The sequence below is a fragment of the Halichoerus grypus genome, chromosome 6, assembly GCF_964656455.1.
Source record: "Halichoerus grypus chromosome 6, mHalGry1.hap1.1, whole genome shotgun sequence".
Taxonomy (NCBI): domain Eukaryota; kingdom Metazoa; phylum Chordata; class Mammalia; order Carnivora; family Phocidae; genus Halichoerus; species Halichoerus grypus.
This window is the reverse complement of record NC_135717.1, coordinates 56,201,551-56,218,388: the sequence shown is the minus strand read 5'-3', so window position 1 is coordinate 56,218,388 and position 16,838 is coordinate 56,201,551. Positions and strand designations below refer to the sequence as shown.

The window sequence follows — 16,838 nt, the reverse complement described above, 5'->3', positions numbered from 1 at the left end:
TATCAGATTTATACTAACATAGTATTGAGGCACTCTCCAAGAATTTGTTGGCAAGATGGAAAACTAGGGCCTAAATAAAGTCTATATACTTAGCAATAAAATTTCCAGCAAATTTTTCTCATCCAGGTCGAAAACTAGAGGCCTATTTTCTGAAGAAAGTGAATGTCCCCAGGGGAGAAATACCTTCCAAAATGAACATTTGGGGTTCCCCAGTGAAACTGCCAGGTTGCCGTTCTGTAACCCCATGATGAAACTTACTATGTTCATAACCATCCATGCACACAGAGCTTATCATCCAGTCTTTAATGTTTTCTTCTTAAATGTAAGTGAACACCTAAGGATCAATAGGTATTTGAGGAAAGCCACCAACATGGAATAGAAAGAACCAAAAAGCAAATAGGAGAAAAAGAGCTTAGAGAAACCAGAGACCATGCAGTAAACAGAAGAAAGCTTCAAAAAGCAACTCTAATATTTTTTGAATAACAGGGGATGTTACAACCATGAAATGAGAACAAGAAAGGGTTTTGGAACTTAAAAATAGGAAAGTTTTTTAAATAAAAAATCTAAAAGATAAATACAAAGAACTTTTCATAAGGTAGAACCAAAGAAGATAAAGAAGTAGAAAACAGAAAAGAAAGCTGTGAAAAATTAGATCAATCTCAGAAAAATAGAGAAATGGAAATAGGGATGCAGCCCATGGCAACCATATGCCTCTCTTCCTGAGTGAAGATGCTCTCCCACCCTGGGGCAGGGAAGGAGGGTCTTTGTAAAATGCAGATTCAGATTCAGTGAGTCCGAGAATGAACCTGAGATTCTTACATTTCTGACAAGCTCCTGGGTGACACTGTGCTGGGTCTGTGGACCACACTTTGAGTAAGCAGCAAGTCTGTAGTTTGGGCCATCTCAGACCTTCCCTACACCCATCATCGATGACCAAACCACTCGAGAGTGAGGCCGTGAGGCTGCAGTGGGTGGCCAGTGTCCCTCAGATCTCTGGAGCCAAATCTGAACTCAGGGTTTTTGCCCCAAAACCTCATTCCCCTGATTATTCTCTCTTATTCAATTATCAGCACCTCTATCCTTCCAGTTTCTCAAACAAGGAACCTGAACATCAACCCATCCCCCCTTAGCTGCCCAAATACTTTGGTAGATCCCGTTTCCTGAATATTTCTCACCATTTCCTGTTTCCTGCTCTCTCTGCCACTGCCTTCACGGGGAGGGGGAGGGGCGTCCCAGTTCACATCCCTTTCACTGTAGTCCAGCCTCCTCACCAACTCTGGGTCTGAGCTTGGGCTCTGCAGGAATGCTTGTCAGATGCAAACATGACCATGTTAATCTCCTGCCTACAATACTCTCATAATTTTCTATTATTTAAAATAAAACCTAAGCTCATTACAATCACATTTCAAGGTCCTTCTGGATCTGACTTCTTGTCTATTTTAGGAATTTCATCTCCCACAAACGTGCACTGCTTGGGCCATGTTGACTTCTTTTCTAACTGGAAAGCTTCATGTGCGCCATTTTCTCTGGAATTCCCAATCCCTCTACTTTTCCTGGAGAAGTCTTCATTCTGTAGGATGCAGCTGTTCTCCAGGGACGCCTGCATTGCTCCTCTGAGGCAGAGTTAATTCTATTCCTTATCAGTGTTTTCCTTTTTTTCTTTATTTTCTTCTTTTTTGTCCTTATCAGTGTTTTGACTATAGTGATCCCTTCTTAACCAGCAGTTTTCCTCATGTGAAATTCTGGTTTATCGGAATTTCCTCCCATGTACATTTTTGATGGCCACAGGATTTTCATTTGTGCATTGTGCTGGTAATTATTATGAAGGGTGAGAACTCAGGATTCAGAATAGAAAAAGGAGGTGAAGTGGATATGGCACAGAAGGAGCAGAGGTTTTACAAAGACATCTTGGAGAAGTTAAAGGAGGAAGAAAGGAGAAGACAGTTCTGGTTCTTACAACTGTAGTCTGGTGGTTTCGTAAGGGGCAAAGGCAGGAGAAAAGGGAGCTGAGACTTCTCTGAGCGTTGCTATGGAGCCGTGGGGAGAGGTAGAGAAGTGAGACCATGAGGCAGGACTGGGAGCAGAAGTCATGAGTTGTTGATTAGCAGCTCACTGACACACAGATCTGGAGAGAGGGATACCACCCTAATTGCATATAGCTCACTCAAAGTCCCCAGTACATGTCTATGTTCTGGAATCCTCTTCCAAAAGAGAGGAGATGAGACCCCACAGATTTTCCTTGTACCCAAGATTTTAAAATGAACTGTGAATTCTTTTATCATTTCTTGCTTTGAGGAACCCAAACCCAAGTGGTGGGAGAGGAAGGAGAGGTATTATGATATTTATTCACATAGTAATAAGAGTTTCTATTTAGTGGGCACTTATGTGCCAGAGACCAAATGTGCTAAACATTGTATACACCTTCAGTGCTGTTATTATCTTTCTGCTGATGAAGAAATAGGGCCACAGGGTTAGGAAGTGATGGAGCTGGAGTTTGAACCCGGATGCATGAGCTTCAGACTCCATGTTCATAACGCTTCAACCATGTGGTGTCCCCTAGACATGACTTCGAAGGGAAAAATCTACACTGTATTTCATTTGTATTCCTGCCATTTTGCAGCGTAAAGGGCTCATACGTAAAGGGCACACGCAGGATATTTGTGGAATGCATTCTGGATTAGGGAGGAAATGGGAGATTTGCTAGTCAATGAAAGACAGGGTTTCAGGTCAGTAGAAAGTTTACCTTGGGGGAGGGAAGATGGGTGATTATTCACCTTCAAAGTCTGAAGGTCATGGATTCTAAGACTTTTTAAATTTCTCTTTGCTGAAGAAATTCCAAATAAGGCAGGTAAACAGAATTCATGATAATGCCATGGAAACAGCAATTGATTTTTATATTGCTTCCACCAAGTCATCATAAGCACACGGTCTGACTTGTCTATTGATCTCAGCTAGAGTTGAGTAGGTGAGCTGGAGGTAAAATTCCCCAACTCACCAAAAGTCAGTTAGACCTTGAAAGGATATTTCTTTCTTGTTTTTTTTTTTCTAATGTGAGGGACAATTAAGAATTGTATGCCTAGATTAGGAGCAAAGAAATTATCTCTACTTTGTTTAATAATAAGCACATTAGTAAAACAGGAAGATCCTATAAAACAGGAAGTTCTTATTGAGATCACGCTGGAGACCTTTTCTGTTGCACAAAAAGATTTGCTGAGTACGTGCATATACTTTAAGAAAATATAATAATGAAAATAGTTATGGTCATAGCTCAGAGGGATAGAATTGTCCTTTGTGTTGGAAGATTCTACCCCATCCTATTTTGTCCAGTTCTAAGTTGACAAATATTTCACAATGTCAAGCTTTTCCCCCATCCCCACCCCAGGTTGTTAAACTTTTAAACAAAACTTGGACAACTGTAACTTTAAAGAAATATATTCATCTGGAGATACCATTTATTGCATTATACCCTTTTCTTAAAACAGACAACAACATAACAAAAAAACCTCATTACTTAACCTCCGTATCACCTCAAGTAAACAGCAACTTGCCAGCTATTTTTGTTGCTATTTTTGAATAGAACATGTGTAAAATGGTGTTATATTTCTCCATATCAAACTGTACTACTTTATTTAAGGGGGTAATTTTATGTAGATACTATCTAAAATTTTTGATGGCACTTCCAAATTTTTCATAGCCTATTTTTTCTAAATCTGTGAAAACAATGAGTCTACATGCAAAGCATCCTTTTATTTCTTCAAAGGGTTTCCCATAGAGACTAGTTCCCATCCCATCTTTCTAACTCTGGTTTCAATTTTTTTAAATTTTAAACTATACCTAACATAAAATTTATAATTTCAGTCATTTTTTTAAAGTTTTTATTTATTTATTTATTTATTTATTTATTTATTTATTTATTTATAGAACAGGGGGAGGGGCAGAGGGAGAGAGAGAGAGAGATCCTAAGCCAACTCCACGCTGAGCGTGGAGCCCAATGCGGGGCTCATGACCTGAGCTGAAACCAAGAGTTTGACACTTAACCTAATGAGCCATGCAGGTGTCTCTCATTTTAAACATTTTTAATGGTCAGTGGGATTACATTCTTGTTGTTGTGTAACCGTCACCACCATCCATCTCTGGAACTTTTTTCATCTTTCCAAAGTGAACCTCTTGTTCATTAAACAAGAACTCCCTATCCTCCCTTCCCCCAGCCCAGGAAACCAATGCTACATTCTGTCTCTGTGAGTTTGACTACTTTAGGTTCTTCATATAAGTGGAAGCATACAGTATTTGGCCTTTTGTGTCTGACTTATTTCACTCAGCATAATGTCTTCAAGGTTTATCCATGTTGTAGCAGGTGCCAGAATTTCCATAGTGAATAATATTCCACTGTATGCATGTAACATATTTTTTTATCCATTCATATCTGTCAATGGACATTGGGATTGCTTCCATATTTTGGAGATTGTGAATAATGCTGCTGTGAACATGGTTGTACAAATACCTATTTGAGTCTCTTTTTTTCAGGTCTTTTGGGTATATACCCAGATGTGCAATTGCTGGATCCCATGGTAATTCTGTTTAATTTTTTAAGGAACTGCCATACTGTTTTGTAATGGCTGCACCATTTTACTTTCTCACCAAGAGTACACAAGGGCTCCAGTTTCTCCACATCCTCACCAACACCTGTTATTTTCTGGGTTTTGTTTGTTTTGATAGTAGCCATCCTAATGGGTGTGAAGTGATATCTCATTGTGGTTTTGATTTATGTTTCCCTAATGAATAGTGAAGGTGAGCATCTTTTCATGTGTTTTTTGGCAATTTGTACATCTTATTTGGAAAAATGCCTATTTTCTTTGCTCACGTTAGAAAGGGGCTCTTTTTTATTGTTGGTGAGTTATGGGAGTTCTTTATGTATTCTGGATATTAACCTCTTATCATATATATGATTAGTGAATTTTTTTCCCATTCTGTGAGGTGTCTTTCACTGTGTTGATGGTGTCTTTTGGTATACAAAAGGTTTTTCATTTTCAAATGGTCCAACGTATCCATTATTTTGTTATTGTTGCCTATGCTTTTGGTGTCATATCCAAAAAATCATTGCCAAGTGCACTGTCACAAGCCTTTCCTCCTTTGTTTTCTTCTAAAGAGTGTTAGCTCCCATTTTTAGATATTTGGTTCATTTTGAGTTAATTTTTTGTATGTGGTGTAAAGTAAGGTCCAGATTCTTTTTTTTTTTTTTTTGCATGTGAGTATCCAGTTTTTCTAGTATCATTTGCTGAAAGGTGGCTACTTCTTAAGCAAGGATTGCTTTAGTGGATGTTTCCAAAGCAGTCTGTTACTATTTCAAAGGTCAGAGAGGTAATGATTAAGTTGTGCATCACTTAAAGGTAGATTTTGACCTCTCACAAGTTGAAGATCTAAGATCATTTACACCCCTTGGGAAGGGAAAATAACGTAGCCGTCAAGGGCAAAGAAGAGAGAACTGAAGAGTTGCAGGATATTTCACAGGCCAAAGTACATCCGCCTGATTTGCTTTCTCTCAAATCCCACACTCGGCTGGAGGGCTTCCTTCTTCCTGACAACGGAGGAGGGTTGCTGAGGAACATGTCCTCATCTTTTCTTTGGAGTTTGGTTATTTTGTTGACATTTGCTGGATCAAATGGTGGAACTGGAGAACTTGAGCTGCAGAGACAAAAGAGAAGTACTGAGCTCCAACAGTAAGTAGACACATGGATTATTGCTGCTGAGGGTCGAGGGCAGGTGGTCATTAGTTTCCACAAATAGCCAGAGAAGCAAAGGTGTAATTTTTCTGCAAGAAAACAATGATGTTGAAGACAAATAGGGAAAAACATTTAGATTGATGTAGGGGATTATCTTCTACTTAAATTATTCACTGACCATTTTGCAAATAAAGCAAGTTTGCAATTACTAGGAGCCATCTCTAAGAAATCTGCAGGGAAGAAAGGGCAGATGAGCAGGGAGAATTTGGTTGGGTTGACCACAGAGTAAAGGTGTAAGCAGTCTACAGATATTCAGTGGGAAACGTTGTTGTTTAAAAATTACATGTGCTCGGGCACCTGGGTGGCTCAGTCGTTAAGCGTCTGCCTTCGGCTCAGGTGGTGATCCCAGGGTCCTGGGATCGAGTACCACATCGGGCTCCCTCCTCGGCGGGAAGCCTGCTCTCCCTCTCCCTCTCCCGCTGCTTGTGTTCCTGCTCTCGCTATCTCTGTCTCTGTCAAATAAATAAATAAAATCTTTAAAAAAAAATTACATGTGTTCATCATTGATGCATCCTCTGGTTTGACTTATATAGGCCTCGGATGGCTGCAGAAAGGGGAAATTTAGTGTTTCTTGCTGGGGCTGCTCAGAACATTGAATTCAGAACTGGATCCCTGGGAAAAATCAAATTAAATGAGGAAGACCTTGGCGAATGTTTACATCAGGTAATACAATGGAAATATATCAAAGTAATTTTGTATCTCCATTTAGAGTCATTTAATTCAAGAGGTCTATATGAATCCATACCTTAAATCTTTAGCCTGGGGAACCTAACTGGAGGTGAGGGAAGTCCTATAAAGAACAATGCCCTAGGGTTAATGATGGGCAGAAGGAGGAATTCTAGTGGGAAGTGGCTCGTGGTGGGGGCTTATGTCCTCTAATCCATCTAATCCAGAGAAGGGCCCCAGGGTCATACTGGGACTCCTTCACAAGAGGAGCAAGGAAGGAGAGGGGCCAGAGAAAGGTTAAATGTGACCAGTTTACTTGTGCCAGAGAACAGGATTGGTCAATTATTCTCCTGCCTTCCTGAGTGTTTTCAGTGTCCTTTAGTTACCGTATCACACTGATGTATCATTCGTAATGTTAGAAGCTAGCATTATTTAGAGCTTCCTAGGGGCTATCCAGTGTGCTCCACACTTGCTGTGTGTTATCCCATCGAACCCCCGCAACTGTCCTGTGAGCTTGGCTTTATTATCACCCTGTTTGTAAGGGAGGTAAAGGAAACGGGCAGCAGTACAACGGCTCGCCCAAGGACCCCCAGGAAATGGCTGAGCCAGGATCTAAACCCCAAGCCGTCTGTCTCCAGGCCAGACCTCTCAACAAGCACTCCCAACTGTTATGAGAGAAAATGCAAATGGAAAGTAGCTTGATGTGTTGTTAACTGAAAAGGGCGAAGAGAATTATTCCATGGCTATTTTAGTCCGATGTTTATTATACATGGCATTGTGTTGATTTTTACAATAATGGGCAAGATTTTGGTGCTTAAAAAAGAACAGGACTCGACTTTAAAAAATTTTGTATCTGTAACAGACACATGACTTTGTCACTAGCCTTCTCCTCCTCCTTTTCCTTTTTGAAATTAGATCCAGAGAAACAAAGATGATATTATAGATTTAAAAAGGAGTGCAGTCGGTCTGCCTCAAAATATTTCCAGTCAAATCCATCAGCTTAATTCTAAGGTAAGTCTGACATCCGCATCTTTAGCACAAATGGGTTTTCTTAATTCAACTTTGTAAGTAATGTCTCTCAGAAGACATAGTAGCTTTTCATCCTCTTTAGAAATTTAGCATTGTAATTATGGATTTTTCAGTTAGATGATATAAGTCTAATAGGGGATGCAGAGGTAGTGATGGGCTGAAGGTTGTAATGCTGTGACAAGAGCTTGTTGCATAAGTAGGTCTTGCCCACGTTCTGATAGAATCTTCTTATTGGTGAAGTGGGTGAACCACTGTCATTTATGAAAATTCCAGAGTTGCTGTGTGCAGAGAAGCAATGAGTCAATTTATCAATGCCTTTAAAAAAAAATCTATATGATGGAAAGCAGTAGGAAGGAAGGGAAGCCTGAAGGGAAGAGGAATGAGGAGAGAAAAAACAATAAAAAAGGAATCAACAGACAAAGTGAGTCCCCAGCAGAGGGTGTTAGGAAAATATGCCAAGGGGCAATATCACATGTGAATGCTAACTGATGCTTTCTCTTCCCTACTACTTAGCTTGTGGATATGGAGAGAAAATTTCAAAGCTTACAGCAGGTAGGTCCCATAACTACTACTTGTCTGACATCTTTCACTGAAAATACACTAGAATCATTGATGGGGCTGGCATTTCTTATCTTAAGGTAGATGGATAATCCATATCAAGGACTTCGCTTTTTCCTTTAATTTAATTCTCAGCACAGTTCATGCTTCCCAAGATACAGATGAGGAACCTGAGTCTCAGATAAAGTAACCAGCCCCAGGTCATTGGGCTTGTGAAGCATGTGAGCTAAACCTGTCAGCTAGTGACCCCCCAACTTGCTGATTCCAGCGTCTAGGACTGAGTATTGAAAGGCCATGCATCAGGGCACCTGGGTGGCTCAGTCGGTAGAGCTGACTTGATTTTGGCTCAGGTCATGATCTCGCTTTCCTGGGATCAAGCCCCATGTCGGGCTCTGTGCTCAGTGGGGAGTCTGCTTGAGGATTATTTCCCTCTCCCTCTGCCTCTCCCCATCCCCTTCCTAAAATAAATAAATAAATCTTAAAAAAAAAGAAAAAAGAAAGGCCATGCATCTTCTACAACATTAAACTCAGAGGCTTGGGGTATTCACAAAATATTTCTTTTTTTTTTTTTAAGTATTTATTTATTTGACATATGACAGAAATAGAGAGAGAGAGTGAGAGAGAGAGAGAGCACAAGCAGGGGGAGCGGCAGGCGGAGGGAGAGAGAGAAGCAGGCTCCACACTGAGCAAGGAGCCCGATACAGGGCTTGATCCCAGAACCCTGGGATCATGACCTGAGCTAAAGGCAGACACTTAACTGACTGAGCCACCCATGCGTCCCACAGAATATTTCAAAATTCCTTAAAAGTACATTTGCTGGTAATTAAATTTGAGAAGTTTCTTAGAGTAAACCTTCCATAACTTTATAAGTACATGCTTATAAACTTGTCCTTGTAATTTTAGACCTCTCATCTGTTTTGAAGTTGGCTGATGTTTTTAAGGTTTTCATGGAAGCTATAACCTTTTACCCAGAGAAATGCACAGAATGCCCCCTTTTAAAATTTTTGAATAAAAGTTAGGAGATTCCAGGCTAAAAATCCCTGTTCTCATATTCTGGATCTGTTGTGATTATCCTTCAAGTGTGGTCCTCCATTTTGGTGTTTTAAACTTGGTGAGCAAATTCAGGTATATATGCCTTTTCCTGACTTTGATAATAAATTGCTCCTCAGCCTTTATCTTTTTTAGGGAGTAGTTGAATGAATGAAAACGAGCAAGGAATCATACTTCTGGAGCAAGGCACAGTACTATAGCCTCCAGTCTCCTGGAGTGTTTCATTATTGCTACCAAAGGTCAAAACCTGGAGGCCATAGTCAGATGACCCCAGACTCTCCCTCCCCCCATACCCTAGGAAGAATTTTTTATGATTTTTGGATGTAAGTACCTTTTATGCATTCCAATAGGGCAAGTGCTCTCTGGTACTATAGCCACCATCATTCCCCAATATCTTCCTCCTAATTGCTTACTGATTCCATTTCCTGCTGGGCCTCCATAGGCTTTCAAGTTTTAAAGTGCCAGACAACGTTGCTTTTGTGTGCCAGAGAACTTCTCATGAGTTTGTGGTTAATTTCCATAATTGTGTCCTCTGATGAACAGGCCTATTTGTGGTACAGGGCACAAAGATAGATGGGATCATGGAAGAAAACAGAGTCCAGAAAGAGACCCCCACATGCGTGGTCACCTTCCTTTTGACAAAAGAGGAGAGAGATGGGTTTGGCAATAAACGGTGCTTAGTCAGTTAGTTGGCTACCCTCTGGCTCTGTTTCATCTGTAAAATGAAGGGAACAGACATGACTTTCTCTGTGAGTCATTGGATTAAAAAAAAAAAGAATGTCATGAATAATTTGCCCCTATTTTAATTTTAATTTTTAAAAATTTTATTTTTTAGCCCTATTTTAATTTTTAAAACAGAGAATTAGACTATGAATAGATGAAGTTAGTAAAATAGCTTTTCTTGCATAACCACTCCTCCTCTCTAAAGTTTTCTGCCCCCAAAGGCATTACAAAGCTTATGAGATTGGAACTAGTAGCTGACATATGGTAAGATTCCCCAGGTTATGTAGACAAAGGCAGGTCTGTTCGTGACTCTGGTCTGAAAGTAGTCATGTGAGCGCAGGAGTAGAGGGTGTATTTAAGCCCACATCTCAAACAAAGGGACTTACTTGGAGTGAAAATAGTTCAGTCATCTTAACCCACAGGAGGAGGGGTAGCAGCAAAAGATGATCAGATTTCAAATGCTTATCTGGAAGTACCGAAGAGAAGAATAGCAACAAAAGAACCGGAATTCCCATTTTGTTTTCTTAGTACAATAGGAATGCTCATTTTTATTCCCAACCTGAAATCTTTACTCTTGTCCACCAGCGTCTATTTCTCAGGTGAACAATGCTTTTCCAAAGAATAGAGTATCCTCTCCCCTTGTGCCTCATCCCATGGTGAAGGAAAATGCATAGGACTGACCATGTAAAACACTTTGTTTTTTCCATGAGAGAGTTGATTTGAAGAAGAACTTTCAGTAATTGATTTAAAGTCTGGAGGAGGACCCTCCCTTGACTAGGAGTAAAATGTAGTTTCACACAAGCCTCTGCCCTGAAACATGCCTTTCTTTGCTGCCTGCTGAAAGTACGATGGTCTTGCTGACTGCCCTGTCTTTGTTTCAGACAGTTGACAGAAAGGTTTGCAGCAGCAATCCCTGCCAAAATGGGGGAACCTGCCTCAATCTCCATGATTCCTTTTATTGTATCTGTCCCTCCCAGTGGAAGGTAAGTCACTTGGTCTTTGGTTAAAAATGACAGTTAATCAGCATCAGTGGTTTCTTTGGAATCATTCGGACATATTTAATTCTCCATCCAAAGTTTCTAGGATTCTGTGGTCTCCCAAATCAGGATGAATTACAGCATGTATGCCAAAATCCAAACAATGGCGAGCATGACTGCATGACCCACTGAGCCATCTTAAGGAATCAACCCACTTGACTGCATAACTACGTGGAAGGGCATGATATTTAGGCTAGCATCAATTTAAATTGTTCAGCACTAAAAGTAATAAATGAATCTTGATGTAGCCATGTAAATTTTCTTGCCCTTTTCTATTAATGGTGAAAATGTTCCTGAACATGTGCATTAAAAAAAATTAAGTGACTATTCCCAGGCATAGCCTCATAGTAACATGAGGATTAGTTAGTATAAGGATTCTTCTTGTGTGATTGGCCTGATTTTACCAAGAGCTCTTTGGCTCCCTTAGGCCAAATCTGAGTTCAAGAGGAAGGACAACTGGATATTAGTATTGATGTGATTTCATCTCGCTTAACTGAAGACTTCTTTATTGGGCACATATAAATCCTTGAGCATATCATAGGAATATTGGCCCCAGATGCTTCTGTGACCCATAGCACCTGACTTTGTTCTTTACATGAATGCAGGGTCCTCTGTGCTCAGTTGATGTGAATGAATGTGCGATTTACTCAGGAACACCCTTGGGATGTCAGAATGGAGCCACATGTGAAAATACAGCAGGGAGTTACAGGTAATGTTTCTCTTTTCTTTTCTCTTTCCTTTCCTTTTTCTCCTTTCTTTCCTTTCCTTTTTTTCTTTTCTTTTCTTTCTTTCTTTCTTTCTTTCTTTCTTTCTTTCTTTCTTTCTTTCTTTCTTTCTTCTTTCTTTCTTTCTTCTTTCTTCTTTCCTTCTTTCTTTCATTAAATATATCTTTGAAGGACTAAAACATCGCATAGTTAAGAGCATCCATGATTAATTACCAGTATTAACAGCAATATATAGCTCTTATTTAATGATGTGTAGCTATTTATTTAGATGAAGAAAAGCTTGTGCGTCCTCAACTCTTACCCCATGAAGAAAGTCTTTCTCTGGAGTCCCTGAGGAACCAGAAGGCCCCGGTGGCTTCCATAGAGAGTACGGACAGCATGGGTTAGTGAGAGTCAGAGCACTGAAGGGGCTGCTGTTGAAGAGCCTTAAGCAGAGGAGGGCTGCCCCACCATACCCGGGAGCCCATGCCACACCCATTCATTAGAGAAGTGAGCTGATAGCTTTAGTAAGGATGTCTTCATTCAAGTGCTATGGAAAATGTTAACCATAACAAGATGAGAGACTAAACTGAGGTTTTCTCCACATAGTTAACTCTCACTGCCTTTCCTCAATTAGCCATGAGGCCCCTTACCACAATCATCACACAGCTCCTATCTTCTCTCCCAACTTACTCTGTCAAGTGGCTTATCTACAGCATCCTCCTGCTCAGCTCAGTCATCACCCTCTCCAAGCAAACTTCCTTTTCCTTGCTAAGTTGAGTTAGGCATCCCAACACCTCCATGTTGCCATCAGACTGTAAGAGTATTGGTTATTAAAGCTACAGTGGCTGACACATCAGCTTTTAAAATAATCAAGTCTGGGGCACTTGGGTGGCACAGTCTGTTAAGCCTCTGACTCTTGGTTTAGACTCAGGTCATGATCTCAGGGTTGTGAGATTGAGCTCCTGGAGTCTGCTTGAGCTTCTCTCTCTCCCTTTGCCCCGTCATCCACTTGTGCTCTCTCTCTTAAATAAATAAATCTTAAAAAAAAAATCAAATCTAGAAATTTATGGCAGATCAACATCAAACCTACTTTTGTATGGTTCCTTAAAATCACTGAAAAAAACACTCTAGACATTATCTTTCCCCATTTTTTGGTTGGTCTTCTATATTCTGTGATTATTAAAAGGTAGAAAAGTTTATTCTGTTATAACATGAACAAATTTTTTCAATACACAGCGGTATAATCTCACTGGAGTAAAGAACAATTATTTGCTTTCTTACTAATGTCTCTGCTATCTTGTTCTCCCATTCCCTTGTAACAATATCCATTCTATTCTTTCCAGCAATAATTTTGTCATTTCCTTGTCATCTGTTAACACACTGTTTTCTCAAAAAGCAATCACAATCCTTCTCTTTTTCGTATAATTGATCCTTTTGTTCTTTTGATCTGATCTTAAAAATTTTTGCTCATTCCAAGTCACAAAGTGAATTCATTCAAACTTCTGATAGATATTTTCATGAGCTTCATCATTGTGCGAAACCCAAATCAATCACCTCTGACTTAAGTATTATGTTATTGAAGAGACTTCTGCTTTCAGGACTTTGTTTCTCATTTTAATGAACTCCCTGATCCCTGCCTGCTTTTATGAGCATTCAAGCTTGGGCTAGATCCAAAATGCAGGTCTAATCTTTCATTCCCCTGAAAGCATTATCTCCTGATCTCTGTTTATAGGCACTTATCAATAAGAATTGCTGCTCAGAGATACTGGAGGAAAATGACTCCTAGTGCAAACAGTTTCCTGCCTTCCTGATATCCAGGAATGTCCTGGAGATTAGATCTCACTCCTGGTCTTCCTTTATCATCACTGTCCTCTGGGGTCTTGCAGGCCACTAACAAAGATGTGCAGCAGGTGGGATAGGACCCAAAGATCCAGGCAAAATTGATTTTTGTCTCCCCCCAGCACATTACTTTTACTCCTGCAAAATGGAAAAGAAAAAGAATTAATGTAACTATTTGCTGCATGTCAGAGATTAGAGTTCTTTTTTCCAGGTATAATCACGAGAGAGAAAGAGGAAGAGAGAACCATTTTTATTTGTTGGGAGCTGCCTAAATGACAGATTCAACTTTATATGAGCAATATTGCATTCTCTTTTGTACCTTCCTATAAAAAAACAAACAAACAAACAAAAAACAACCCCCCCCCCAAAAAAAAACAAACAACCCAAGGACTCATTGTGGTGACTCTGGAAATGGTTTTGGTTTCTAGTCTGTGTCCTTCATAGATATGCTGGAGGACAGTTAAGAATGAACATTTAAGTCAGTTTTTTTTTTTTCCTCTTGATATGAGGATAGTTTATGAAGCCCCATGAATTCCAATTGATAGCTATGAACTAAACACTCTAATTCAGGCATTTGATGGAGACTTTTGGGAGGAATAACAGAAAATAGAAAAAGGTACATGAGCATAAGACTAAATGCTTGCTTTGTGGAATCTGTGTAATGAAACAGAGAACATTTAGATGCTTTCTTGTGTTCTATTAATTATGTGAGATTAAATGCCCGTTAATCAGTAGCTTCCCTGAAGCTCAAAACCTCTTCAGGAAACTTCTACGGACATTTGCTAAAGGAAAATGAGCCACTGTTGAATAATTTGGACCTGGAGAAATGTGATCACAACAAAGGGTTTGCTCTGGGTTGGGGGCCTCGTTCAGCCTTTAACTCTTGGAACCCGTTTACTTGGGAAGACAAAGGAGTCTTTATTTAAGGGGATTAATAATTCCTAATTATAAAGACCTCTGAAAGATAAAGCACTGTGCAGATACTAATTAATTGGAAGCCCTGTTTCATAGGAAACTTTCTGGTAAAAACTTTTTTTCGAGTAATGAAACTAGAGCAAGGAGACCATTGTCTATTTCCACTGGTTCCTGTGGCTGGAGGTCTTGCCCCTGACTGCTTCACACAGCCAGCCGATAATATTTTGCCACTCCGATGCTGTTAATGACTCTTTATTCTGAAGAACTGATGCGTATTGTTCTCCTCCTTACTTTGGATTAAGACAGACCTTGGGATGCAAATTTGCCATGTATGGATGATGTATACCATATACTTTGGGCTCAGATCTAGAAGGCTTTCGAGAAAAAAAAGTTGAGTTTGGTTTTTTTTTCTCCAAGAGCACAATGACGGTTCGCATATTTTATTTTATTTCTTTCCACTGTCATCACTGGTGGGTTTTTAAAACATGCAGAGGTTGAATGATGAGGATAATCTGGTTTTAGGTCAGTGGTAGTTAGGAATTAAGCTTATTACCTATTTCAGTTAGTCAGTTATGTTAATATTGAACCATGGACTCTAACATATAAGTTAAACTATGACTATGAAAGTGTATTTGACCTCTTTTCAATTGCCAAATGCACTTGCAGTGTTCTTGAACACTGAAAAGCCCAGTTTTGTTCTGCCAGAACCAAACCAGCAATGGAAAGTCCTTACAATGGTGACTTCTGCTGGGACGTATATAATTTATCACTCTTTTTCTTTAAAGGACATATCCAGATACCTTAAGAATATATTTTGCATGCAAACACTGTTAGGTTAAAAAGACACATAAAAATGAAAAGTCTTCGGGGCACCTGGTTGGCTCAGTCGGAAGAGCATGTGGCTCTTCATCTTGGGGTGGTGACCTTGAGCCCCTCGTTGGGTGTAGAGATTACTTAAATAAATTTAAAAAAAAAAGAAAAGAAAAGTCTTCAACTAACTACCTTTCAGAATATGGGGGTGTGACGTAGAAGAGCATGGGTGCAAGAGTAACACCGACCTAGGTTTTAATTCATCTTCTGCCAATTCCTAATCCTGTGGCCTTGGGCAATGTGAACCTAGCCAGTAAAATGGGATTAATACTTGTCTTTGAGGATCATAGCAAGGAAGCTAGTGTATACTTGGCTGCCTTCCTCCCTCTGTTCCTCACATGAAGCTACATTTAAATGAAAGAAGTATACTTTGTAGTTCTTTAGAGAAAAGTGTAGGATGAAAATTCACTCATCTCCAAGTAAGAAGGAGGAGAGAGATAGAGGGGATTTAACTGCAGGTCCACGAACCAGAATCTCCTCTCAAATCTTAAGTCATTTTCCTATAGCAAAGCACTTAGTGATAAGATAAACACAATTTCCTGAGCGCTTCCTATGGGAAAATGTCTTGAGACCCCCCAAGGTGAAACTAGTGCTCATGGATTGGCACTAGTATGTTACAAGAAACAGGGGCAGAGGGAGTTATTACATTGTCTAAGGTGAACAGTTACTAGGTAGTATCAGGATTTAAACCCAGGCAGTCTTGTCCCGTAGGGTCAAGAATACTCAGACCTCTTATACAGGATAAGCTCAGAAACCTAGGGAAGTTGGTTTAAAGATTCGAAAAAAATTCTTTTTGATGGGTGGAAGTGGTGGTAAAATATACTTTTAGCATGGAAGCCACCTGGGTCCAATGCTCAAGTATGTATGTGAAATAGTGTAAAGTTCTGTAATCAAGAGTCTAATGAAATATCCTAAAAGAGTATTCTGTGTAAGGATGGGAGAGTAAAGAGGAAAGGGACGAGGATATGAGAGGGAGAGTATGGAAAGAGAGAGATGAGAAGTTAAATAGTTATGGGTAGAGAATGAATAATTAAAAATTTTTTTAAAGTTTAATCATCTATTGCTATTAGTCTCTGACCTTGTCTTAATGAGAAAGACAACCTTGGAATGATCATATATGTAATTTATTAATGAGCAGATTTTACACAATATATATTGGTGTTAAAAATTGCACCGGGACATAATTATACCAAAAAAAGTATTCATTTATCTGAAATTCCAGCGTAATTGGGTATCCTGTGTCTTTATTTGCCAAGTCTGGCCGTTCTACGTGTAAGTGCCTGAATGATACTCACAGTAGTCTTCCTCTCCATCTCTGGCCACGCTCAGTGATCTCTTCTTCCTTAGAACCCACAGAAAGGTGCCCCCCCCAACAGATGTTTCTGGGGCCTTCTGTGGGTACACCCTGTTCTGTGCCCAGAGCGTGGCTCTTGCTCTCTAGACTCTCCTCTCCCACACATCAATCACACATTTGTATTCCTCTTCCGACATCAGCTGAGCTCCTTGTGCCTCATCAACAAGGATTGTTAAAAGAGCTTCTTCACCTTATAGAATGGCCCCTTTCCATAACACTCAGAAAGTAGTTCCTGGCCAAGCAGGTCCTCCCTGTTCCTTGTCTCTGACCCTTGACCCCCATGGTCAGTGGCTTCTGTGAGGGCCAGCGC

At 39.9% G+C, this 16,838-nt stretch overlaps 1 protein-coding gene across 1 annotated transcript in view; it reads left to right on the top strand.

Moving 5' to 3' along the window:
• Positions 1-5,426: 5,426 nt before the first annotated feature.
• Positions 5,427-16,838, top strand: part of CUBN (cubilin) — a 265,371-nt gene continuing 253,959 nt past the window's right edge. Inside the window, exons 1-6 of the mRNA XM_036097059.2 lie at positions 5,427-5,717; positions 6,314-6,443; positions 7,362-7,457; positions 7,989-8,027; positions 10,688-10,789; positions 11,449-11,552. Of these exons, the coding sequence (XP_035952952.1) occupies positions 5,605-5,717; positions 6,314-6,443; positions 7,362-7,457; positions 7,989-8,027; positions 10,688-10,789; positions 11,449-11,552 (584 nt within the window). The 5' untranslated portion in view covers positions 5,427-5,604. The remainder of the gene's footprint in view (positions 5,718-6,313; positions 6,444-7,361; positions 7,458-7,988; positions 8,028-10,687; positions 10,790-11,448; positions 11,553-16,838) is intronic.